Genomic DNA, 27,950 nt, shown 5'->3' with positions numbered 1-27,950 from the left:
GAGTGAAATTGAAGTTATAGATATACTACGCCAGCTCCCCCCCCCCCCCCCCCCCCCCCCCCCCATCAAGCATTAGAATATTGAAGATTTTGGAAAGTTGGGTTTTTTGTTTATGCTTGTCAAGATTTTTATTTGGACGTGTCTGGCCCCCCACTTTTAAAAACGATGCTACGTGTCTGTAACGTTACACACAAACTCTGAATATTTTTCATCATCTGTTGGTGCACTCGATTTCAGCTAAATTAGGTTAGTGCTCTAGATTTATTCTGCGCATGCACTTTCAGCAAAAGGTATATCGCGCATATCAGACAGGCATTGCCAGTCTTCTCTCGACTGTTTTTGAGGCCTTGTGAAAAGGGTACTTGTAGGCGAAGTTTCATTTAGAGATAAGGTAGGTACACACAAACTCGTGTTATGTGATTTGCCTTCAATATGGCGAGAAAATCGTGACAATTTTATACTACATTGATCTCTTCTAACAGAAAAACTCTGTATAAATATACGAGAAAACAATCAAGCTTTAAAGCACAGGGGCATCGAACCCGCTCTACACTCTATATAAATAATACACAAGGGAAAATCGAAAGTAGGACACGATTTGTAAACATTGTCAAAAAACAACTTACTTGACAAAAGTTACGCAAATCCTCCCACACAATGTTGCATGTGTGGTCACAAAACACGTTCACATTGAAATATTCCTAATAAACTCGATAAAAAGCGTTTTTATCTCATTAAAACCGCTGTCTGCTGCAGACATTCAATCTCTTCGCCCAAGAAAAGATAACTCTGTACTTTCGCCATCCGAAATCTCTCGGGACTCTCTATGTTCAGTAATGATATACATGTATTGTAAAATTCCGCGAAACCAAAGAAATAATTTCATACATCTGCAGATCCGAACTTGCATCGGGGGTAGGGGTGAATTTAGAATGATGGACAATCTTATTTTAAAATAAATAAGTAGAATTCAGTTTAAAATGTCAAAATATATGCATATTTTTTTTATATAATGTAGATCTGCTGTCACAATGTATATATTTATGGTGTATATATTTGTGGTCTTAAAGATAATGATAGGAAATTTGAGAACAATGAATTGTTCGACCTGCTACTGCAATTACTTTATACTGACCACGAGAGCAAGACCATTTGATTTAGAAGAAAAAGACTTGCATAGTTTAAATTTAGTGAAGGAAAATATTTAGTAATTTTAGAATGAACAATTAATGATGATGAAAAGGTGTTAAAACAGTATTTAATTTTAAATATTTTTTCTTCTTCTCAGAAATGTAAATGAAAAACTACTTTGGTGTTGACATATAATTTTTTTAACTATTTTTTTATTCAATAATTAAAATACTCATAATTCATTAATTGTCTTTGCAACCCATTTCTTCAAAATTAATTGTCATTGCCTAAGAATCTCAGCATTGTTTTAATTGTCAATATCAAATTACTAGTATATTTACATTTCTACAAAAGATTAAATGATAGGAAATATATTTGTTTTTAAACAATTGCATTTTAATTACGGTAATTAAAGTACATGCCAAATATATCGGAACGAATGTTATTATGTAGGTACATAAGACGAACATTTCCCCACACATTTAACAGTTTACCGCCGAAATTTCTACTATCATCACTGAACATATATAGAGAACTAGAGCAGAGCTCGTGGCAAAGCCACGAGTAGGTCTTCCGTTGTTGCTGCGAGTTGAAAATATATGTGATATGGTGTCAAACGATTATAATTACTAAACTTTCAGTTCTGCTTTTGTTATAAAAACGTGTTGTGATTGAAAGCCTGCATATAAAACGTGTTTTGAAAAAGAAAATAAGAAAATGTTTTAGGAAAACTATTTGTCGCACACAGTTTATGTAATCGTAACAATAAACAAACATTTAAAAAATGAGATATTTAATGGCGAGATAATTTTTCAGAGGGTAGCAAGCATTGTTATAAACAGTATGTACTTATGTGACATGTCAGGAATTGTGGGTTTTTAAAAAAAAAAAACCGAACCCGTTTACAAAACACGTAACCTTTTCTCTAAAATAACTTTTTTATTTAAATATTTGTAAATTTTTGAAGACAATATACAATTTAGAATTGTTGCGTGCGGACAAAATTTACAGACCCTTAAACGTACTACTACAACAAAAAAAGGTGCGACTTACGTGCGAGAAACGTTTCGTGTTAACCGTTTAGCGTTTCGTGTGAATCGTGAAGCGTTTCGTGTAAACCGTTTAGCGTTTCGGACAAAGCTTGCAGAGTTTCGGACAATGCGTGTAAATCGTTTCGAGCAAAGCGTGCGAGAACCACGTGAAACGTTCATCAGATTTCATTCGGAACTCTCTGACAATTTGTTTCAAAATGGCGCCCGTGTTTTACATTACATGTACTTTAAACTGTTTGTGATTGGCAAAACTCTCTTGTAGGTATTTTCATGAAAAAAAAAATCTAGAAGAAATGATATACTTATCTTTTTACAAAATTGAATTTATTTTTTACAAACAAAAGAAAGGTATATGTATTAAAAGACGACTAGTTACAGAGTACATGTATATATAACGTTTTTATACGATGTTTCAGTACTGGTACAGTCGTTTTACCGGTAACGAATATTTGTAAGTATCGAATAATTTTTAGAAAAATTATTGGTGGAAGACAAAGTTGAGGTTTTAAAAAATCCTAGCTAGGTAATTATAACACAGAAATAAATATAATATCAGTGCGTGAAGTTGTTTGCCATTTGCACGATTATTTACCAAATTGTTTACAAATTAAAAATGTGCCCAACATATGACCTGCCGGTAGTTCAAAGCAGAAAAAACGAAAGTGTGAAAACAATTAAGCCTAACTATGAAAATAAGTTTGTTATTGATCCCTATTTAGTGAATAATTAGTAAATATAATTCATTTAAAAAGATAATGCATCATATCAAATAACAATGGAGCTTTGAATGAAATTACGACTTCAAATAGAACCGCGTGTAGTTTCCTAGTTACGGTTCATAGCGACAGAAGTATCATTTGGCAGCAAAAATTGATAGATATACGGGAAAAACAAAGGAAAATGGCAACTACTTATCGTCAATTACTATTATACAGTGTTTTTATGAAAATTCAATATTATAAAGTAACGGACATGAAAACTGTTCAAGTCCAGTTTCAATTTGACGGGAAAACGGTATGATAAAAATAACGATCATATTATTTGTTTAATTAAATGACATATTCCCACAATTGTTTTTCCTTGTTCATTTATAAGTCCATTAACATGTACCTCTATTATATTTTTGAAATTCGGTCAGAAGTGATAAAGGGCGCTTAATTCGATACTGGGAAACGAATTCGAAACTAGGAAACTGGAGGGGGTGTTGAAATTACTGTCTCCGTAATTCATCCTTTATATTTTAGGAAGTTTGATACTACAGTTTAGAAGGACAAAGAAACGCGATTTAAACAAAAAATAAAAACATTTGGAATTCCGATAATAATAGTTGCATGCACGAGAAACCGCATACTGATTCGTTACCGGTAAAATGACTGTACAATATTAAAATTCGCTATACATAAAAAATATTAAATACAGTTAGCAAAACATGATTTCTGTTGGAACAAGCCTTAATCAACTTTAACTTACACGAGCATGTTTTGATAAGCATGTATCTTTTTTAATTTATTTACATCGATAACTCTTATTGAGACCACTCGGCTTTGTACAAGCGGCACACATAACCTCGGACATCGGGTGAGACCTGCACCTGGCTGAACCTGTCAATCAAACTCTGTGTATTTGTTTTCATTGGATGGTCAAGCGTCTCTTTTTTTGTCAATAGCCAATGGAAAAATTAATGATTTCAAGGTAATCATATTCAGTATTTGATGAAGCACACAATTTAAATGATAGAAAATTTATTCATTATTTGAACAAAATTAAATGTAACCATAGAAAGAAAACATACTGATCATTTCTATGAATTGCGGGAAAGAAAGTTCTTTGGAATCCCGATTATAGATATTTTTACAAGTAATTATTTTAATTATTTAAACCACTGTTAACGGAAAACAAGACGTCTTAGAAGTAATTAACGCACAGGGATTTGCCTACAATGTACACAGTCATGCAATTAATTATTATGGGAATCTTTACGAATGGAACTTAATTCAAATAGATCATGATAATCTATATACACTGTACGCCGTTATACATGTAAGGAGCGCCGGTAATATATACGAAGATTGAGTCAAAAATTTAAATTATTTTTATTTCTTGTTCTTTTCAATAAAATGTTAAATTACTTGGAAAAAAAAAATCCGAAATAGTAATTACAACTTTCTTTTTTGTTTAATCATTTGAATTTTTTCTGAGGTACATGAATATGTGCAGAGCATATTTATTTACGCGAATGATACGACATAGGAAAAAAATTATCGGATGTTTGTATAACATTGTTTTCTAACGAATGTGACTAATTTAATTTTAAATATTTTTCAACATTATCAATGTAAATAATATCAGATTTATTTACTGTTTGTATTTTTACATCGTATTCTCTAAAACCAATAAAAATACTAATGTTAGAAGAAAAATCAAATCCCGCCGAATACTGAAAAACCGATTTCAGTTTGTAATCATACGGATTTTATTTTTGGTATTGACTATTGAGTTACGGTAACATTTTTTCTGGATGATTTTTTTATATTTATATTTTATGTAGTAAAAGCACCATTCCAACTATTACTCAATTACATAACAATTGATGACCCGGGGCTATATATGTTCTGAGCTGTGTGCGCTGAAGCGACACAAGATTCTCGGTCGCACGTGGCGATTGAATTAACACAGACTGACCGAAAAAACAAACGGGTGGGAAAGTGAAACAAAATGTTACACGTAAGAAGAAACCACCAAAAATGATTTTCTACAGATCTTGATATCGTTCCGCCATTAAAAAAAAATACAGCGCGAGCTCCTGTCAGCGGGGCGGGAGGAGGGGGGGGGCAGCAATGAGTTCGCTTCCACAATGAAACGAACATGTAGAACAACTACAGAAGTGATTAATATGTGACCGATAGAATCTAATCTAAAGTTGTTTAAAACTCATGTGAATATTCTTTTAAATAATCATCGAATGCCTCAACTCAGGACATTCTTTTATCGTGCTAGCACCTACCGCAAACATGTAACATGGAACTTTGATTATAATTTGATTTGATTTTTAAACTACCTTGTACGCAATCGTATACACCAATGCTTAATCAACTGTACGAGTAAAATAAATTTATCTTTTCATCTTAAACCAAAATAATAGTTGAAAACATAATAAAATATAGTTGTGTCCGTGCAAAATATGAAACATGAACGCGTGATAAGATACATGTAAAAGATCACGAACCGACCGCGGATCACTTGTCCAATCGTGCCGGATCTCCTCAGCCATGGGCGATGGATGATCATCATTTAAATGTTTAATATTTAGGGGGGGGGGTGTTGTTGTTGATTTAAAACATTATTTGTACAGTTTATAAAATATTTTTTATAAACAAACCGACCATTAATTTATGTCTGACGATGTTTCCGATTTGGAGTACATGTAATATCGTTCATTAATATTCATTTACACTCTAATTAAATAAATACAAAATGGACAAACTTTTATAACATAAAATTAAAACAGTTCTTGTATTTACGGCTATATTAACTCAAACACGTTCATATGCATGGAAGTGTGCGTCTCGGTGTGCGAATCTTGTGTGTAAATAACCGCTATGTAGTGCAGCCGTGGCTGAGATCCTCGGCCGTGGGCGAACGATAGATTACGTAAAGGTACAACGCACAGACCCGCACAGCTCAGAACCCAGTAAGCTTTGAAAATTGCAGTATAATGGCCTTACTCTAACAAATAGAAGTTATTTATTCTAAACTTAAAACCCACAACTGATCTATGTCTATTATTGCTTTAGACTGAGAATGACATTGCTTTTATTATTTAACTGAACGATTTCTTAATTGACACCCAATCGTTTAATCCATAAAAAAACATGTGTAATCAAAACGAAAACAATTCTTGGGTTTGCGGATAAATAAACTCATATATGAGAGACGCAACTCTCGTGTAGTAGATAACCGCTGACCGCTAGGTAGTCCAGCCGCGACCATGGTGACCGATTTTCTCGGCCGCGGGCGAGGGAAAGCTTACGTAATGGTACACACACAGCTCTGATTCAAGGTAGATTTTAAATGTATAGAGTTAAAAACTAAAATGTAATGTATAAATTTTTATTATTCCATATTTTGTGGTTTACTAGAAAAGAAAAACAATGATTTGTTTTCCAAATCCCGTTTTTAAGGATTGAGCATTATAAGAACTTAACAACAATGACTTAAACTCCTAAAAAAAAAGCACGTATTCTAAAAAAAAAAAAAATTCTTATGAATTAATGCCGTTTGTATAAACCAGCATACTTTCTGCGGTAACTTTATGCCAGTTGTACGCGCGCAGACTTTCGTTAACTTGTCAAATGAAAACAGGTACATGTTAACATGTAAAGCTTTTTACACTCATACTACACAAATCACATACAAAATAACATTGTAACGACCTTTATGAGATCCCAACAAACAACTTTTCCAGCGACAGCCATATCAAAATCCTAACCGTTTTTGAGTTATTAAGCAAAATTTGTTAGGGGCCATTGGCCCTTAATTTAAGGGGCCAGCCCTTTTTTTATTGGTGTCAAATGAAAGCCCTCAATATTTTGCACAACTTTTATTCTACATGTTTTAACAAAATATTTTTCGTTTAAAAGATATAAGGGAAAATATGTCTAAATTTTCGCACTTTTTTGAATCCTGTTTTTTGACCCCCTACCTTTTCCTAAATAAAAAAAGTAATCTAAAAACAAAAACAAATGTGCACAACTACAACATCTCTGTTATTTAAATTCGTTGGATTCCTATTCCCTGCTATCATAGTCTCGGAGCCTTTGTCTGGAAACAAAAGGCCCTAAAAAAATTTAAAAGGGGAATAACTCTTTAACGGAAAGGGAATTCTAAATTTTATGAATTGCTTAAGATAGTGTTTTGTAAAGTACATTAGCCCTGAAAATTTGAGCAAAAACCGTTCAGAAATGAGCAAGATATGAAGCCTCAAAGTTCGCGTCTAGGAAACAAAAAAAAAAAAAGAAAAATAATTTTTCCCGCACAATAATAGAAAGGTCTTCCGTTGGAAACGGAAGACCTTAAAAAGTACAGAGTTATCTTTTCTTGGGCGAAGAGATTTCAGAATGTCTGCAGCGGACAGCGGTTTTAATGAGATAAAAACGCTTTTTATTAGGAATATTTCAATGTGAACGTGTTTTTTGACAACATTTGCAACATTGTGTGGGAGGATTTGCGTAACTTTTGTCAAGTAAGTTGTTTTTTGACATTTTTTACAAATCGTGTCCTACTTTCGATAATCGATTCTTCCCTTGTGTATTATTTATATATGTCATAGAGTGTAGAGCGGATACGATGCCCCTGTGCTTTAAGCTCATGAAATATTGACCAATGTGATTAAAGCATTGTGCAATGCAAAAAGCAATGTTCAGTGCGAAAACGAATTGTTCAGTGCAAGAAAACATTCTTCAATGCAAAAAAGCAATGGCTAATGGGGAAAAAAAGCGTAAAGCAATCGTTGTAGATGATACATAGAGAAAGTTACATGTGTTTGCTCAATTTAAAGTTCATATAAAAAGGTTCCGATCACAATAGACAATTATTTTATAACCTGCTTAATATATAGAATATATAATTGATTCAGATATTAACAAAAATTCATACGACATGCCTGATTGAAAAAAAAAATATTTTCTCTTCAGAAATTATAGTATTACAGTATTTATTTTTTATCAATAGATATGAGTATTAAATATTAGTTGGGTTGAACGTTACAAAGAGCACATAATCAACCAAAATTTGAACGATTTCCGATCCTCAGCCATGTTCAATAACTCTAAATTATCCGGATATATTTTTCATTCGTACCATTAATCTGCCTTTCATACAAACAACTTTAATTAATTAGTCTTCTAGTTTTAATCTTATGATCAGGCATTCAATGACAGGCTTGGCTTAATGGATTCACTAAGATCTACTACATAATTATAGGTAAAGCCACCGATACTACTTTTTTAAAAAAAATTGATCTCAACTTGTATATTCATTCATTTTATCCACCGTGGGCAAACTTTGAAAAATGCATGGACACCATCAATTATTTTCCTTTCTTTATTTCATTTATAAAAGTTAAGCTCGAATAACATTTTTATGATGAAAAAAAGTACTTTGGGACTGAGGGTTGGATGACCTTTAAGAAAGTACAATTGATTTACACTGCTAACAACTATATCATGGTTTAAGTCTTATAAAACCAGTAATCAATTTTATGGTCCGATTTCATACACTTCCCGTTTATAGCATCTCCTATATAAATCTACATGACCCATCAAATGTGTTTGAAAACCAAAATTTGTCCAGCTAAGGTAATTTATACTAAAATGCATATATTTCTTACTAAAATGATTTTGTTTTTTTTTCCTTGTAGAATAACAGACAAAAGAGGAATTAAAGTAGCCAATCATGTTAAAGTGGTCCATCAACATCCAGACCATTTTGGCGGGAATGAGCATTGGTCTTTTTGTGTACTATGTCATCAAACGGATGCGGTATCGCCTGCCACCTGGACCATGGTGTATCCCACTTATTGGGCATTATAAGAGTAACGATGTGTTTAATTTCACTCAGAGAGATAACAAGTTTTGTTTTTCAAAATAAATCTCAATGTTAACTATTATGAGCTCCATGTACCGTTTTATTTGTACATAAAATATAGGACGTTTAGAATTATGAATAACAAGCAAGCGTTAAAATATTATTTTATTTCCTATAGTTTATTCATCGCCTGAGTTTCACTTAAAAACCGCAGCGCTTGCAAAGGAATACGGTCCTATAATCCGGCTGTCTGTTGGTGTGTATAAAATTCAAACACTCACAAAAAAGCACACTCGCACGCACACACCTACACACACCTTTGATTATGAATTGTTTCACAAATGGATTAACATTGATAAAATCTAGGAATTACAAATGTATTCTTTACATTTATTGGAAAGGTCCCCAAACCTGGGTTGTTCTTAATGACATCAACTCTGTGCTGGAAGCAATGGTAACGAAAAAGACCGATTTTGCTGGAAGACCACAGATTACATCAGGTACGTGACAGTTGTATCATGAATGAAAAAAGAAAGCCCCCCCCCCTTTTTTTTATAGATTATCTTTTGCTATATAAGTTTACGTAAGAAATTACATATGGTACTTTTACGACATACACGTACAACTAAACTTCGGGTAAAGGATGATATCCCTTAACAAATGAAAACAGCCCCTTTTATGCAATTAAGTATAGGAGATCTACCAAGCTTTCGATTATTTTAAAGAAAAGAGTGAATAAATGTGACATATTCTGATTTGTGTTTGTAGCTTGGATAGTTTTTTTAATGTTAAGGTTGACACATTATCAATGATTTTGCACACCCTGTAACAGTGAATTTCGTTCTGGTTTGTGAACTTGTCCTTTCAGTGAATGAAAATGAATAGAATGGTTGGATCTTGGTAGAATAATCGATATGTATATGAAGGATTTATTATCGTTTTACTAACAGCGTTACAGTTTGGTTTGCTTGTCGAGGCGTGCTTAAATTTTGTATCCAGGGCTGGTTTTTACAAAACTATCGTAAGACCTATAATAAGACATACTAGTATCTTAAGATTGTCATAAGATCTGATTTATGGTAGTCATAAGATTTATCACTTCTGTTTCACGAGGCAATCTTAAAAGTTATATTGTAGAAATCTTAAGACAATTTTAAGTCACACTTCAGGCTTGCGTATACTAATTTTTTTGTACATTATAAAAAAAGAACTAAGGTTACGTGTGGGATGTTTAATTTTTGCTTATATTAGTTTTAAATTTTTAGATGGTTTATTTGAGTTACAAATATTAATGAGTTTTATGCTCTGAAATGATAATTGATTTTGCACCCACTGAAATCTATGTCACGTGACACACATGTGTACTAGAATTTTAATGACCGGAGCAGAACATCTACTAAGATTAATGTAAACAGTGTATCTTTACCATAAATAATGATTCATATCTTCCATATGTTTGGTTCTTTTGAATAGAAATAGGATTCTATATGAGTAAACATATCAAAAATTAAGTACCTGCAAGATAAAGAGAAATTCCTAAAAAAAAAATTACTGGGGATTGTATTTCACACCATCCTTTCGAGAAATGCACAGCAAATATTATCTTCCCTATAATCTTTAATTTTGATTTTAATTGCTAATTGAATACATTGGAATTTAGCGCATTACTTTTTTTAGTTAAAAAATAACATCACAGCATGCAATCATGAAATATTGGGGTAAAAATAATTATTCAAAAAGCAAATATATCAGAGAAAGGGTGGAATTGTGCTATAACTTGTGACTTTTTAAAAAATATTCTTTAAAGCCAATGTAAATAGTATAAAACAAATGTCAAAACTGTCATTTCAGGTGATGTGTTTACGGAAGGAGGAAAGGATATAACCCTGGCTAATTATTCAGCTTCCTGGAAATTACATAGGAAAATAGTCGGAAAGGCCCTAAGGTCAGTTGCACCGGTACTTTTTTCCTATCATGAATATTGACTTAAAAATGATTACTAAGTTTACTTTATTCAACTACAATCAATTTTTAGGAATTATCTTCAAGGGGATTTATTGGAAAACATGATTCAAGACAATATGAATAAATTTTTGGACAAGATGGCCGAAGAGAAAGGACCGTTCGTTTTCAAAGAATACATGGATCTGATAATTTTTCATCAACTGTACACAATATGTTTTGGAGAAAAGTAAGACTTCTTAAACCTTTTGCTTCGACACAAACAGAAAAAATTAAACTTTTTATTTTATTTATATTTTTGGTGAAAAAAAATAGAACTGGATGAGTGACTGCATAAATAACAAACGACCAAATAGTCGATCCAAGAATTTAGTATAATACAATATCAACTTATAATATTGTCATTTTAGCATATTGGCATTTTACTCGAATACCTTTTAAAATGTAATATAAAAATGTGTTTTTAATGTTTAATATAATGACAACGTTAGTTCAGAAATTATCCAACGTAACAGATAAATTAAGCTCCTGTAGAACACACTTCATGTCTTTATCTGTATTGATTAAAATGGTTAAAATACTTAAATGCAAAAGGATGTTTAACATTGAGATAAATCAATTTTCCACATGCCTCTCGCCAATATATTTCTTTCCATCGTTTGAGATAATCTGGACTGTTTAAGCAAGATAACTTGCATAACTTTTACTAAGCAGAAAAGAGAGCGAAGAAAAATTATAGATATTATTTTGAAAATATCTTTCTTCAAATTATGAAGAATTTTCACATCGGTTAAAGAATGTTTTTATTTACTTTAAAGTCAATTTTCATGAACTGAAATCATATATATAATGATTTTATAAAGGAAAAAAAATAGACAAAATTATAACCTTTTTATATATTCTTTATTCCATAAGACGTCCTGTAGATGACCCGGAGGTGAAAAGATTTATTAAATTAGACAATGATCTGCTGGAGAAATTTGGTTCGGGTTTCTTTGAAGACGTATTTCCCTATCTGAGACACATCTTTACGACGGCTAAATGGAAGAAAATGCTTGTTTTGACAGAAGAAGTGCTGAACATTCTCCGGAAGAATTTGAAAGAACACAAAGAAACTTTCCAGCCAGGTGATAAATCACAAGTCTTTACCACATTTCTTAATCCCTCTCCAAACCCCAATCCTTAACCCCCCCCCCCCCCCAAAAAAAAAAAAAAAACAAAAAAAAAAAACAACCGAAATGTACCTGTATGTGTATAAATAATATAATTAAAAATATATATTTAAAAAAATTAGATTTAACTTCCATTGGCCTGAGTGAAAATATATCATATTTACATATACATCCACACGAGACTCTGCATTAAGATTTCACTATCAATTACAGGAGTCAACAGGGACTTTACAGACAGCATGCTTATCGCCAAACAGGAAGCGAAGGATGAGGGCGATGAGGCGGCCCTGGAGATCTTGGATGACACGCACCTGGTTCAGACAATATCTAATATCTTCATTGGTTCGTTGTTTGATTATTTTTAATCTTTGTTTAAGGAGTTTTCTTTAGAAGGATTTTTTCATAACTTATACTTGAATTATCTTTTAATTGTTTTCTATAGCGGGGGCAGACACTACTCGTTTCCTTATTGACTGGTTCGTTTATTACATGACACGATTTCCGGAAACCCAAGCAAAATGTCAGGAGGAAATTGACAGAGTTGTTGGTAAATAATAGTTATAATACATATTGAATATACATAATTTAAAAGACTGAAGGGGTTTTTTGATTACATTGCAGTGAAAAAAATAAGTTACATTTTATAAAAAAAAAATTCAAGATATTGTATAAATTATTTATCATGACATGTGGTGATAACGAACAATGTTCAAAATAAAAAGTCCAAAGGAAAACCATAAAACGGGAGCAGAGAGAACACGGACCTTTAAAAAAAATTTGAGGTACCGGTAGAATCTGTTGTCGGTAATGTTTACATATTGTAATATATCTGCATCTATATGCATATATGATAGGCATACATGTATATAGTGTAAGACATTGAAGGAGTATTACATGTCAAAGAATGTAATAAGTTATTAGTACATGTATGTTACTATTTCTTGTCATCTTTTAGAAGGTTGAATATTTTCGGCATTTCCGTTACTTTCCACCACAGAACACACGCTGTGCTTTCATATTGTGAATATCTTTTGATTGAAAAAATCAGTGCTTCAGAAAATTATGATATAAAAATCACCAAATTGTTAGATTCTTCAATTGTGGTATAATGTTAAAATTTACTCTTTTATCATGACATTACATATAAAATTATAGAATTGAAAATAAATTATGTAACACATAAACAGTATTATAAAACTTTGTAAACTTCTGTAGGATCGAAGCAACTTTCAATGAAGGACAGAGGCAATTTAGATTACACCGAGGCCTGTATATTTGAGACGATGCGAATTTCAAATTCTGTTGGTTTTGGGATTCCACACATGACAGTCTGTGATTCACAAGTTGGTGAGAATAAAATTATTCTTTTACATTGAAATTCTACTATTTTTTTCATGTATGGATTTATCTAAGATCTGGAATCAATTTTGATTAATTATGCAGGCATATCTGTTAATTAGGGCCCCGCAAGGATTTGCGGGTGCCCTATAGTAATCACTCTGTCTGTCCGTCCTTCTGTCTGCCGTCTGTCACTCTTCCGTCCACAAATTTTCTGTTTTTTTCTAATAACTTTTTTTATGGTTGCCCAATCAAGTTCAAATTTGGTATGGTAGTTCAGTAGACAGAAATAAATATTTTGATGCTAAGTTTGGTTCTCTATATCTTTTGATTTGGAGCTGGGGTGGTGGAGTAGATTCCTTAACTATTCATAAGAATGAATGGGCAAAGAGAGATAACTGCTGAGAATGTTACCATTGTATACTTGGAAGGCTGTGCAATATTTGTCCTTTGGGATTATTAACCTTCCACAGGAAGAAAATCCTAAGCTTTATCTTTATCTGTCACATTGAGATTAATTACTGCACTGCCTGTGTCTGAAAATGAACTTTGTTTTGAAGTTAAGGTCAATTTTGAATGATGTGTAGTGTGTACATTCTTTGAAATATGGATTTAAAATATAATATTCATACTTTATTTTGGTTAATATACCGTACACAATGATTTATGATAATTTTATTGAATTCTAAAATCAAGATATATATTAACTTAATATAATTATTAAGATATCCTTTTTCACTATTTTATTTTTTAATTATTTATTTTATGTTTTTCTGCCTTAATGCTGTCAATTTTAACAGGTAATCAGATAATAACCCCATTCTGTCATTTCTGAAAAAAAAATCTTATTGTAAATTTAGAAGAAAAGGATAAGAGAGCAGAACAATTACTCCCCTGGGATTAATTATCTTGCCTGCTGCAGAAAATTTAGAGGCTTATCTCTATCTGTCATATGAAGATTAATGAACACCTTTGTCTGCAACTGATGTTTGTTTTGAAGTTGAGGTCAACCCCGGGTGATACAATGTATTTGCATTCACTGAAGGCTTGCATTTTATAAAACACCTGTTTAAATCTTTTTTAAATACACATTTAATTTAGTTTTTTTTATAAGACATGAGGTTATCCCTGTTTTATGCAGATACAAGGTTACTATTTAGAGTTTTTGGACATTCAGGAATTATCTTGAAATTTTAAAAATACAGTTGTTACTTATAATTTTGAATTTTTTTTAAATGTAATCAAATTAAACTCTCATTCCATGAGCTGCACCCTTATATTTTTACCCCTCAGTTTAACACTTTAATTGTTGGATGAAAATCATATCCAACTACAAATCATGAGATCCTATATATTGCAGTTCTTTAAATCTTATGCCGGGCATTTATTTTTGATCATTGTTAATATATATATATATAAAGAGTATGGAATTCAAAGTTTTTTTCACTTCTCTATATTGATTGTCATAGCGGGGCCCTTCCTGACTGGTCAGTTTTCTAGTTTTCATGATCAACATTTCGAATTTTTTTCAATAAAGGGATCTTTCGAAATAATGATGTTTGTATTCTAATAATGTGAATTCCATTTTTAAATTTTCAACTAAAATTAATCGCAATACTTTGAAATTTCAAAACACGCAATAAAGCATTTTCTATTCTGATTCAGGGGGATACGATGTTCCAAAAGGCACTACTGTACTTATCAATTACTGGGCGCTTCACCATGACCCTAAACAATGGAAGGACCCAGAACAATTTGACCCACATCGCTTTCTCGATGAAAACGGCAAAATGAAACCCACCAAACCAGACAGTTGGCTTCCCTTTTCTGTCGGACGCCGAGTTTGTTTGGGAGAATCTTTGGCCAAATCAGACATCCTACTGATATGTGCCAATCTTCTACAGCGATTTGAAATAAGTCTCCCAGAGGGCGTGAAGCCGAATTTAGAGTGTCATATGAAGGGATTTGGTATGGAAATGCCATCTGATTACAAAATCGTGGTCAAAGAAAGATCTGGATGATCAAACATGGTTATGGACTAGTTTATTTGTACGTGTACATTATTTGCACAATGTAGGATGATGATGATTATTACATATGCAATTTTTTCAAAAGAAATGTGTTTCTAGCGTCTTTCATTATATTTCTTTCCAATGATCTGCAAACGGATCCTTTTTTGGTTATATAACTTCAACTTAATTTGAAAAACACTATAACGACCTACACTGTCTGGAATAGATAAATGTACTTTAAGCTCAATTTGTTGGAACAACTGTTTAAAAATTACAAGTTCAACAATTCATTTTAAATATACTTCTCTTTATAATTTCAGTGTCTAGCAACGATCGATTTTTATAGAATATTCCATAAATAAATACGTTAAAATCCTTTTCTATATGATCGTATTCGATCAAATATTCAAAGCTTGCAATTTAATAGTGATGTTTTCTTTTGTTTTTGCCCAACCGAACAAAGTATTTCTAGAAGTATTTTATTTAAGAAAACAGCAACAAACACAGACTTCTATGAATGATAGAAGCAAATCAGTTTACACCGAGGCCTGTATGTTTGAATCGATGAGATTTTCGATTGTTGTAGGCAAAGGGGTCCAATACATGACAATGTCTTTTTTTTCATGATGTTTGTCACACTGGCGTAAAGAGCAGGGGCCCGTTTCACTAAAAGGCGTACGCCCGGCGTAACCTTACGCTTGTTGTAAGTCCGGACTTAAGTCAAATATTTGGACTAAGGTCCGTTTCACTAAAAGGCGTAACTTTGCGCCCGCCTTAAGTTAAGACAAAAATCTACGCCTGGCCAAGGGTAGTCGTAACTTATGGCGTAAACAGGAATTCTGTTTCTGAGAATATCGATGCTGACCGTAATGTTAAATTGAACAATTTCTCATGTAAATTTTATTAATTGCATATGAAATTAAGAAAATAAAGAGTTTTGATAGGTGGTACCAATTCTCGAATAGAAACTTTCTTACCATGTTTTATGCACATTCTTTTTAAATATGCACTTGCCGTTTACAAGCTAAAATGACATATTTAGACAATCGATATATAGTTTTCATTCGATTATTTTTATTCAAATATTGGATTTACGTTTCATATTTTTTAGTAAATTGGGCAATGAATAATGCAGAAAATATATATACATGATGAACATGTAGTACAAAGGTATATTTGTATAAGAAATGTCTAGCATTTTAAGCATTTCACCCCCCCCCCAACTTCCACGCAAAATATGTGTGAGCGGGATATATTAAAACTCACTAAGTGGATTTTTGACTTTTATATTTTCCTTTTTTTTTATTTCATTTTTGATGAGTAAATTTTTAAGTATTGTTAAAATGTAAATATCAAAATATGATGAAAGCTCCAACTATGTTTTAGAGTCGTCAAAAGTCCCTAGTTTTTTTTTAATATTAGATAATGTATTTATCATACAACCGATGCAAAACACTGACTCCAGATTATATATATTAAAAAGATTTTATTTCGTAGGCTATATACACCTACTCTTTATTAACTTCAAATATGTATGAAGCCTCGTTTAATATACTAAATACAAATGTAAGTGTACTTGAGTCCACAACAGGTCTGACATATACATTTGTACCTTGGATCTGATAACTTTAGTGAAACGTGCAAGCACTTATGGTTTGTATGTTCCCTTTCACTTAAATAACTAGAAAAAAACTAACTTCGGAAACAAATTGTGCAAAAAAGATTAAACTTGGAATTTATCAATTATTTCCTAGGTCATTTTTGCTCCACATTTTACATTAACACAAATCTTAAAAAGAAAGTAATAAATATATTTATCCGAGCCTCTTCGGGGTTTTTTCCGGGTTTTTTTTTGCATGAAATATTAAAATTTCGTTATTTTTAGTATCTGTTGTATGGTTGTTCGATCGATGCTTGCTTAATATTGTCCAATTCATGGTTAAAAAGCTCATTACTGCATTACTTCGCCATATATTTCTATTTTTAAACAAATTCACTGATTTTCTTTCAATGTTATAGCAAGAGGAAACCAGAAAATTTGATTAAAAAATATTTATACTCGGGCCATAATTGACGCATGATCAAAAGAAAATTCCAAGGGTGTTTGGAGTATGCATGGTGAAATCACCGAAGATATCGATAACAAAATAGTTTCTGTTGAGTTAATAATTTTGAATGTACATATCCTATATGCTTCATCAAATATATCTTTCAAATAAAACATTTTAGCAAGTTTCGCTGTGTGATTTTGTCACTTAACAGGATTAATATGCCTGAATACTTTACGGTTCTCTCTCTCTCTCTCTCTCTCTCTCTCTCTCTCTCTCTCTCTCTCTCTCACGCAAACACAATTGACAAGTTTCTATCGTTTTATCTATCTAATGAATATCTATCTATCTATATATTTATATATCTATCTTCCTTTCTACTGTTTATCATCTGTCTGTGCATGTGCATTAGCTCGTTTTCAAGGACGTAAGTCTGGCCTTAACTTAGTCCGATACTAGTGTTTACGGCCAGGCGTACGCCTCTTAGTGAAACGCAGTTTACGCCGGTGTAACGAAGAATATTGACCCGGATTGAAAATTGACCCGCGGGTCGTTTTTCCACGTTGAATATTGAGACCAAAGGTGTTGAATAAAGACCCTAATCCGTTGAAAATTGACCCGCATCGTGGAATTTTGATCATGAAACCGGTTCAAAATTCAACAGCAAAGAAGCACAAATTAACGAATCAATATTAATTATAACTTGAGTTTATTTAATTAAAAATTATCAGTTTTTATATATTTATTCTTTAGATATACATGTTCACATGTTTCAAGGGGGGGGGTGGGGGGTGTTAAAATGAGACTTAAATAATTATTTTTTGAATTTACATAGTATCCCTTTAAATATGTACATGTAATAACTATTTTATTCATAATAAACTTTTCGCGTATAATTGCTGTGTGTGATATCTATATATTTTTAAAGAAATATATGTTTTTTAATAATATTAGTATACATGGTTTCACGTTAAAATATTCAATTCAGTAAAACACTTTTTTTTAATTTGCTGGAGAAGTGTACAAATATAAATAATTTTAAAAAATTACAATACGTCATATTATTTAATTTTGGTTTTACGTTCACCCAGTAAATTGAAACTTTGATATTGTTCATTGTAAATTTTCTGAGTGGGTGTAAATAAAAAAAATTACAGTATGTTATATTGAGATTTTTGTGTTTGCACCCACTCAGTTTGTTAAAACTGTGACTGTCTGAATTTTGTATTCACACCCATCCAGCCAATAACAGTTTACAAAATGATGATATGCTAACATGATTGTACTCTTTCATGAACAATGCTGTAGTAACTATACCTTGAAAGCCGAATTTTGGTGTTTTATTTTTTTCCGTTAGAATAACTTTTGATGTAACTAAATATCATCAAATCGCTAATTTTTCTAGGCATTAACAATTCTGCTTCATGGAATCTGTAGCAAGTTAGCAACCTAATTTTTGTACAGGATGACAATAGAATTTTGCTTTAAAGTTTCTAAATTGCTTTGATCACAAAAATTTATCATAAATTTACTAGCAGTAATTGTTTTCGTAAATAAATTGGTAAATTGCATTTTTTGAATAGAAATAAGTAGTAGAAGATTATACAGCAGCGTTGGAGTAGATGATTGACCTTCCTATCACAGCCACCTACATTATTAATTTCATTTAAACGTGTTAAATGTGTATATTATGTGTATATAAGACATGCGGTACTTGAATATAAAATAATTATCTGAATATTTATCATGTATATTGTTGGTAGAGATGTTCACTCACACCTATATTAACAAACATATCACCTTCATTTATACCTGCAGAGATACAAACATAAGAATGAGATTTTCATGATCCAGCCCATTTGAAAAAAAACAGTAAATAAAAGGGAACTATGTATCAAGTAAATATACATGTATAATACTTAAATCGGTTTAAACAGTGTACCGTAAGAGAATCAAAAACGCTTTGGAGATCTAATATAAGTATAAACATGGGAAACGATTTTACAATTTTATCTATATGAAAAATCAGAACTACCACAAAGTATATAGTTCATATAAAATGGTACACTAATGTCAATAAGTTTTTTAAAAAGTTCGTCTCTTTGTTGAGTGTATCTTGGATATCCAGGGGAAAAATCACAGTTCCTTCAGATTCAGACCCACAGTATAAACATCGACTCACATCAGGAAAAAAAATCCTTAAATACGTAAGCTTTACTAGCTTTATTCCGTAATTGACGTAAAATAATATTTCCTATTGTCTTAACTGAAAGGTTTGTAAACTCTAGGTATATTTTGTTTTTTAAGTTTTGACTTAATATAGAAAGATAAAGTTGATGAAATTTTCTTTATTCCATAATTTACATGTAGACGGAGCATAGCTATATATTGTAACAAGCATTCTGAGGGTATTGCATAAGCAATACACGTCCCCTACCGGTTTGTAGAAATTTGTGAAAACAATGCACTGTCATGCAGAATATCATTTCTTACCGTCTCAACAGACCAACCCGATAACGAACCCGATTGTAATAATACAAAAAAACCCTGTCGAATAAATTTACAACACAATGCTTAATACTATTTTACAGAACTTATTTGTTTGTTAGAAACAATAAAAGGAATGGTCAAAGTAATGCTCAATATTATTACTGACAACATACTTTCCTCGTTTATTTGATACAAACCGAGCCCGATAATTAACGAACCCGAACATTAAAAAATTGGAATATAAAAAATTAATTTTCTTGAAAATATGTCAACCAAACGCTATAAAAGTATAAACTTGATCTGTAGTTTGATATTTTGAAGCTGCTCAGCAAGTTTCATATCATTCGTCCAACGCATAAAGAAAAAAACTGTGGAAAACTGAAGTGGGACAGACAGACGGACGGGCAGACGGACGGGCGGACAGACGGCTGACGGACGCAGAGGAAAGCTATAGTCCTGTCCGGTGAAACCGGTAGGGGACTAATAAGTATAATTATAGTGGTAGATAGTTAAAAAGCTAATTCGATCTATGATTATATGCATGTTCAGTAAGAAAATATGATTGAATTCAATCTAACATATCTTGTGGTGCTAAACCATTTATATTCTTGTAGAATATAATTAGTTTATGGTTATCCCTTCGAGATTACAAGGTTTCCAAATTAAGCTCACTATATAAAATTATTTTAGAAGAATTAACTCTGATCCCTGTCACTGTCCTGGTTGCTTCAATTTGTACATGTTTAAGCAATTCGGATTTTTCCTTGATACAGCTGCTCCAAACAACATATCTATCAGTTGTATACTTTTCGCATACCTTTTTAATGTATATACCATTAATATAATTAGATCAACCATCCTCCGACTGTATATTTAGATGCAAACCTACTTTTTTTAAATTGATAACATAACTAGTATATGTTTTTAATTTTGAGAAAAAATATTACGTCAGTTGCCTGTGTTTCTAATTTACAGGTAAATAATAGAATTGAAAACTCAAAATAATAGAAATAAATTGCATTTTTAAGAAGAATGACTGTATATGCAGAGAATTGGATGGTGCTTCAATAAAGTTAATGATTTTATGAAAAATCATTTTTAAGTCGTAAAAAATTAAAAACATATGTTAATATGTATATGCTGTATATATACGTATAAAAAAAAACCCAGTATATATGAAAATTGTTGAATTGCCTTAAAAGTGACGGACAATATGTTTGTTAGATATATTCATCAGAGATTGTGACAAGTTTAAACTTTAAATTCTGTCACATGAGGGAATGAAAACCATGTCATCTATGTCAAAAATATTCTAGCCCTACTCGCCTGCTCCATTCCGAAGCAAACGCTTATCTTCTTAGCTTTTATACATAGTATTGTAATGATAAATGGATATCATATTTTCAATCTAAAAACTAAATGATGAATTGGACATATCAGCCTAAAAGAAATTAGCCACGTTCGCATATGTATCGGACAGTATGTACATTTTAAAACTGAAACTTTCAAATATGTGCATGATTGTACATTTAAACCGTGTAGAGTAAGTTCCAGTTCAGATCAAAACTCTGAGGTTTGGGTCAATTCTCAACAGGATCAATTTTCAACGGGTCGAGGATATCAGAGTTTAGAAAAATCTTTCTCATACCGTTGAAAAATGACCCCGGGTATAAATTTCACGATTTTGGTCTCAATTTTCAACGTTGAAAAATGACCCCCCGGGTCAATATTCAACGTTGAAAAATGACCCCCGGGTCAATTTTCAACCCGGGTCAATATTCTTCGTTACACCGGACTAAATTATGGCGTACGCCCTAAGGCCTAACTTAAGTTTCGTCGTTTCTTACACCTTTTAGTGAAACGGGCCCCAGAATGTTAGTTATAAAATTGTTAGTCCAACGTAAAAAAAAATCATACTAAATAGAACATTCCTATAATCAATATAATATATATGTATAAAGGTTTAGAGATTGTCTATATCGGACCTAAGCAATATGGGTAGTTTTACCCTATACATAAAATATTCATATATATTTTTCTAGTGACTTTTTAAATATTTAAATAGAAGTAATCAAATACAGGCGGGCGTGAAGCCCTATGGGCAAAATGCGGGCGGGCGCGATCAAATCTATCATAGAGTCCGTCGGGCTTAATTGGATTTGATCAGCCCCGTCCATACATGATCACCTCATAATAATCAAAAACTGATTCCTTGTTTCTTGTTTAAAACATCAAGGGAACATTGAATAAAGCATACTTACTTAAATTACGAAATAAAGAGTAATATTAAGGCCATCGTTGTTCAAAAATTGTACAACTATTATAGCGATTTGACAAAAAATGAATACAATATGTATTTCATTTTCTCTGATAGAAGATATTCATTGTTGAAAACTGAATAAAATGCTAATGAATTCAATGAGGTAAGATAACGTTTTGAACTTTTTTCCCAAATTCGACTGTCTTGTTATTTGCCCTAAATAAAAGAGAAAGTGGTATACTCTCAAGTATTTTTCCAAAAATGTCCCTTGTCGAATGCTAGCATATATAATATATATATATATATATATATATATATATATATATATATATATATATATATATATATATATATATATATATATATATATATATATATATATATATATATATATATATATATATATATATATATATATATATATATATATAATATGTGGATCATATGTCACAAAATGCCTATGAAGTATTGATTTCCATTAAGAGCAGACAGTTGTTGCAACCACTATTGAAATAAAACCACTATTGAAATAAATTATTTCAATAGTGGTTGGAAATGTATTTCATTTGAAAAATCACCTTGCAACCACTATTGAAATACAACCACTATTGAAGTAATGATTTAATAGAGGTTGGGGATGTATTTCATGATAAGAACTACTTTACAGACACCATCAAAGTTTCAACTACTATTATTTTTTTTAATTGTAGATAGAAATGAATTACTTATAATCATAACTATGTCATCACTATTATGTAACACATTTGGAAAGAAAGAATTGTATAGCATATTTGCAAACTATTTTGAAATGCAAGAAATCTAATATCCAATATCAAATACACAATTATGGTACAATTTTCACTGCTGTGTAGAAGTAAATGACTAATTCTCGCAGAAAAACATGCATATACATTTGTTTTAATTTAACAAACAATTCAAATACACAATTAAGGTACATGTACTAAGGACTTGCATATTTTATGGTAATAGTAATCAAGACTATTATGTAAATGTACTTATTTTAGGATCTTCACTGTTGTGCAGAAATAACTATTCCTCGCAGATTAACATATAGAATTGTTTCCATATTCTTTCTTTACCTTTCTCTTTCTATAGATATATCATGTTTTATGGAAATTGTAAATTATTTGTACTAGAAGACAACGTTGTAAATTGCCAGAACTTCTATTCAAAACCCCTGCATAATAAAAAATAATTTATAGCTTATATATCATTATAGATTTATGTAATAATGAATATCACTATTAACATAGATAATTTCAATGATGGTTGGGGATGTACTTCATTAAGACCAATATTGAATGAAATAAATTATTTCAATAGTGGTTGGGTGTGCGTTTCATTATAACCACTATTGAAATATATTATTTCAATAGTGGTTAGGTATGCATTTCATTACAACCACTATTGAATTAATTTATTTCAATTGTGGTTAAGGATGCGGTTCATTACAACCATTATTAAAATAAAATATTTTAATAGTAGTAGGATGTTATTCTAAAGCCTATTACTCCGACTTTGCATAACACTTTCGGTTCCAGATGACAGGTGGTATGGAATATACATGACCATAAAGAGGTAAATCAAAGAACATCATAATCAAAAAGGAATTCATCATCTCATAAGACATACTTCTTTTTTTAAGAAACCCCCCTAGCAGAATGGAAAATGTTACAAACAGACATAATAATAGACAAAAAACTGAAATGCATCATCAACCACTATTGAAATACTTTATTTCAATAGTGGTTGAAATGAAAGGTATCCCCAACCACTATTGAAATAAATTATTTCAATAGTGGTTGAAATGAAAGGTATCCCCAACCACTATTGAAATAAATTATTTCAATAGTGGTTGAAATGAATCGCATCCTTAACCACTATTGAAATAATATATTTCAAAAGTGGTCGTAATAAAGTAACCCCCAACCCCTATTGAAATAATTTATATTAATAGTGATATTTATAATAATATTTATCAATAAATAATTATTCAATATACAGGGAGTTTGAAAAGAAGTTCTGGCAATTTACAAGATATACAATATCACAGGACATGATATGTTTGTACAAAGAGAAATGTAAAGAAAAAAATGTAAATTTTCAAAGAAAAATTAATAAAGAAATTCATTCTAAGCTACGATTGAAAAAATCATTTTAATTTTAGTTGTACTTCAACAGTGTCTTTGAATTGATATTCAAAATGGAATACATCCCGGAACACGATTTAAATATTTTGTTTTAGAAGTGGTTGTATTTCAATAGTGGTTGTAAAGTGATTCTTCAGATGAAATACATTCCCAACCAGTATTGAAATAATTTATTTCAATAGTGGTTTTATTTCAATAGTGGTTGCAAAGTGATTTTTCTAATGAAATGCATTCCCAACCACTATTGAAATAATTTATTTCAATAGTGGTTTTATTTCAATAGTGGTTGCAACAGACAGCCGATCGATGATCGAAATCTTTTTCAATGACTTAAATGTAGCACGCTTGACAGCTATTGTGAAGGAAAATACTTATGTTAACACGTTTCTGTTGTCTATCAAAATACTGCGCAAGGAATATTACTTTTTTTTTTACGAAGAGATCGACGATTTTTATAAAATTCAGCCGCGAATGAACTTCCATAGCATGGCCCATTAACCTCCTCAGTGCACATTATTGTATATGAAATGTCGGATTTTGCAATTCATAATAATTGATTAATCCATGGAATGCAAGCCAAGGAATACAAAGAATGAAAAAAGCCTATACAGCTAGGTTTGAAATAAGAACTTTTTATGATGCTTGCACTGATTAAAACTCCAGTTTCTTTATTATCAAAATATACGCTATTAATTCAGGAAAGCTATAATTACGATTGCTAAACCTTTGGGGTACTTCATCACATAAACATGGGTGAGGCACCGGTGCACATTTATTTTTAGTGAAAGGCAGTGAGAATCAAATAAGAGTGGTTTGATTTCAAACAATTGTTTTTTGAGATCGTCCACAGTTGACCATTGGTCGGTTTTCGGCCTCTTCTATCAATATTGCAAATATGATTAAAAAATCAAGGTTGTTCTGGACAAGATTTTTGAAAACTGCATCATTTTCTACGTATCCAATACATAATGACCACAGAACACGAGAAAAAGGGGACCATTGTCACTATTATCACGTCATTATGGACATATATATTTACCACAGTAAAGATAGTAACTATGTGAATCATTTATTAAAGCATTTTTATAATATTAGAAGAAGGTCCATGACTGTCCACGTAAAATTGTCATATGCTACTCATCAACTGATTTTTTTAACACAGTTAATCGTATCACAGACCTCTACATGTTGTTTTATTGAAAAGTAGAGATTACATTTTTAAATGAAATTATATATCATGACAGTGGTTATGATAAATCTAATTGTTGTAAAAAAAAAAAAAGAAGAAGAGAACAATCCTTTGAATTTATCATTATGGAATAATTCTAACATACAGAAATATATAGAAAATCAACGCTTATTTAACTTACCAAAATTTTGCACAGACTGAGGATATGTTTCATAATGGTTTTAAAACATAAATTAGTGAATGTGTAACTGAGGTAAAAACTAAGAAAATTCCCATTTATAACGTAATATATACTCTATAAACATCATTGAATTAGGGAATAACACAATAAATATTATCGCATCATTAAGATCGTAATCCTCCTTTCAAAAAAATATTCTTAAAAATCATTAATCATTCTAATTGTTTTTTTTCGATCAACAAAAAATTTGGTCTTCATGATCACCTGTTTTATGCTTGTGCAAAGCAATGACGAAATTTTTCCTAAATACATGCTGTCATTACACACACACTGTTGGTGTACTAGATATTCAACTAGAAGAGGTCAGTGTACTAGATTTATCCTGCGCATGCACTAATCTATAAAAGCAACTCTCAGCTGTTCTTTGAAGACTTGTGAAAACGGTACTTAAAGCGAGTGTAGCATTCAGAGATAAGGTAGGTAAAATGTACGTCGATTTCCCGAGAACCTGCGTTATGTAATCTGCATGCTTTTTAATCTGTAGTATAGCTTTGTGATTATCTTTTGTACGGTAACCTTTTTGGGTCAGAATACTGATACTATCTTATAATTATATGCTATCTTTTTGAGTTTCCATGTACTATGTACAGAAGCCATTTTGGATAATAAAAAAAATAACTGTATATGCTTTGTTGTGGAGGGCTTCCCTCGTTCAGGAAATTGCTCGTCCTTTTCCTTCAAGTTGATTGTATACATGAAATTGCCACACAGTATATACATAGTATACTTACAGTCTTCGTTGACTCATGAATAGCATAAGACACCTTCGTCACTGAATGATGTCCTAAGTGATACCATATCAATTTCACTGATATTAGATAAAAATGTTGTACAATTTATTGTTTTTACTGGTTTTAGTCATTTTAAAAAGAAAACGTTTTCTCATTTTTCATCAGTAGAAAATTTTCATAAATTCAGTATTTTCTAATAAAATAGTGCTTAATTTGTATTAGATGACAATGAAGTTAACGTTATTAACTTTACCAAACATTGTTTTGCCTCGGACTAGAATGCCTCGACGCCACTGGATGAATTGCGTCACGTGATTGCCTTATAAATTTCTTTAAAAGGCAAGCGTCAAACTTTATACGGCAATATGGCGGACGTAACGTTATTTGAGCTAATTTTTTACACAAACGTTCAACCATACCTTTAATTTTTAAGCCCCAAAATATTTAGAGTGACCCCCCCTTTGCCCGTGACGTAATAAAACGATCGTATATATACAATGGCATCCAGGTTTGCACAGACGACTGACTTGAAAGGTACAAAATTAGAGAATAAGCCTATGAACTAAATTCTTATATATTATCTTTTGTTGTTTACATATCAAACTTTAGGTCCTCGACAAAACAAAACACTTATTAGGTTTGTTACTGACTGTTTACAAAAATTTGTGGTGTCAGTAAAGTCCATAGTAGGCTCGGCTCCGCCTCGCCTTCTATGGACTTTACCGACCCCACAAATTTCTGTAAACAGTCAGTAACAAACCTAATAAGTAATATTAACATGACTCAGGGTAAAGCCCTTCTCTTACACTGCAGAATAATTTGCAATTTTATACTGAAACAAAATTTTTTAGTAAGATACAAGAGGAAGTGGAATTAGATATGTGAACTATCACAAGTAAGGGATAGTGTTTTACATTCTACGACCCTATTACTAAACATTTCAAATTTTAAAGTTAAATGTTTGATAGGTATTGTTATATAGAGACATTCTTACACTATTTGTCGTATTTACTGCTAGCTACGTTATTTTTTTTTTCTCAAAAAAAATATATTTCCAAATAGAACTCAAAATTAAAATTATGGCATCAGTTAATTCTGAAATACACAAGGTTGAATGATGGCCCCATTATTCATTTTATAGAGTTTTGTGATTTCTAATCGTTTGTGTTTATCAAATTTAGAAATCTTTGGTTTTGAACATTAGATGTAACACATTTTGTCATGAATTTGACCAACCATGTCTTGTTCTAACAAAGAAACCAGCTGAATTGTGAAAATTTGCAAACAAGAGCATGATCAATTCATGACTTCTAAATCAAGTTTCAAAAGTGCATATGATCAAATGTAATTTCAAAGAATGTTCAAATAATTAAATTTACTAACAACTGTATATTATAAAATCTAGATGTTTTTTATGGTCGGATTTTAAACACTACCTTCTTATAGCATTCGTCACATTAATCACCATTGCTCGCATCAAAATGTGTTAGCAAACCAATATGTATTTGTATCAAGCTAAATCTCTTCTATACAAAAGCATGTATTTCTTACTAAAAAAGATTGTTTCT

At 31.4% G+C, this 27,950-nt stretch overlaps 1 protein-coding gene across 1 annotated transcript; it reads left to right on the top strand.

Moving 5' to 3' along the window:
• Window positions 1–261: 261 nt before the first annotated feature.
• On the top strand, window positions 262–16,721 carry LOC105347020 (steroid 17-alpha-hydroxylase/17,20 lyase). The gene is made up of 11 exons (XM_066070257.1): window positions 262–391; window positions 8,602–8,775; window positions 8,947–9,024; window positions 9,170–9,268; window positions 10,620–10,713; window positions 10,804–10,959; window positions 11,646–11,857; window positions 12,116–12,244; window positions 12,345–12,449; window positions 13,118–13,249; window positions 14,906–16,721. The coding sequence occupies exons 2-11, from the start codon at window positions 8,637–8,639 to the stop codon at window positions 15,259–15,261; spliced, it is 1,500 nt and encodes a 499-aa protein (XP_065926329.1). The 5' UTR covers window positions 262–391; window positions 8,602–8,636; the 3' UTR covers window positions 15,262–16,721.
• The last annotated feature ends 11,229 nt before the right edge of the window (window positions 16,722–27,950 follow it).

Source organism: Magallana gigas, chromosome 8, assembly GCF_963853765.1.
Source record: "Magallana gigas chromosome 8, xbMagGiga1.1, whole genome shotgun sequence".
Lineage (NCBI taxonomy): Eukaryota > Metazoa > Mollusca > Bivalvia > Ostreida > Ostreidae > Magallana > Magallana gigas.
The sequence above is the reverse complement of the archived record's forward strand: the minus strand, read 5'-3'. Positions and strand labels throughout refer to the sequence as shown.

Coding starts and splice junctions, on each gene's coding strand:
- LOC105347020 (XM_066070257.1), top strand. CDS start 8,637: ATGTTAAAGTGGTCCATCAACATCCAGACCATTTTGGCGGGAATGAGC. Junction 10,960..11,645: donor ACAATATGTTTTGGAGAAAA/GTAAGACTTCTT, acceptor TTATTCCATAAG/ACGTCCTGTAGATGACCCGG. Junction 13,250..14,905: donor AGTCTGTGATTCACAAGTTG/GTGAGAATAAAA, acceptor ATTCTGATTCAG/GGGGATACGATGTTCCAAAA.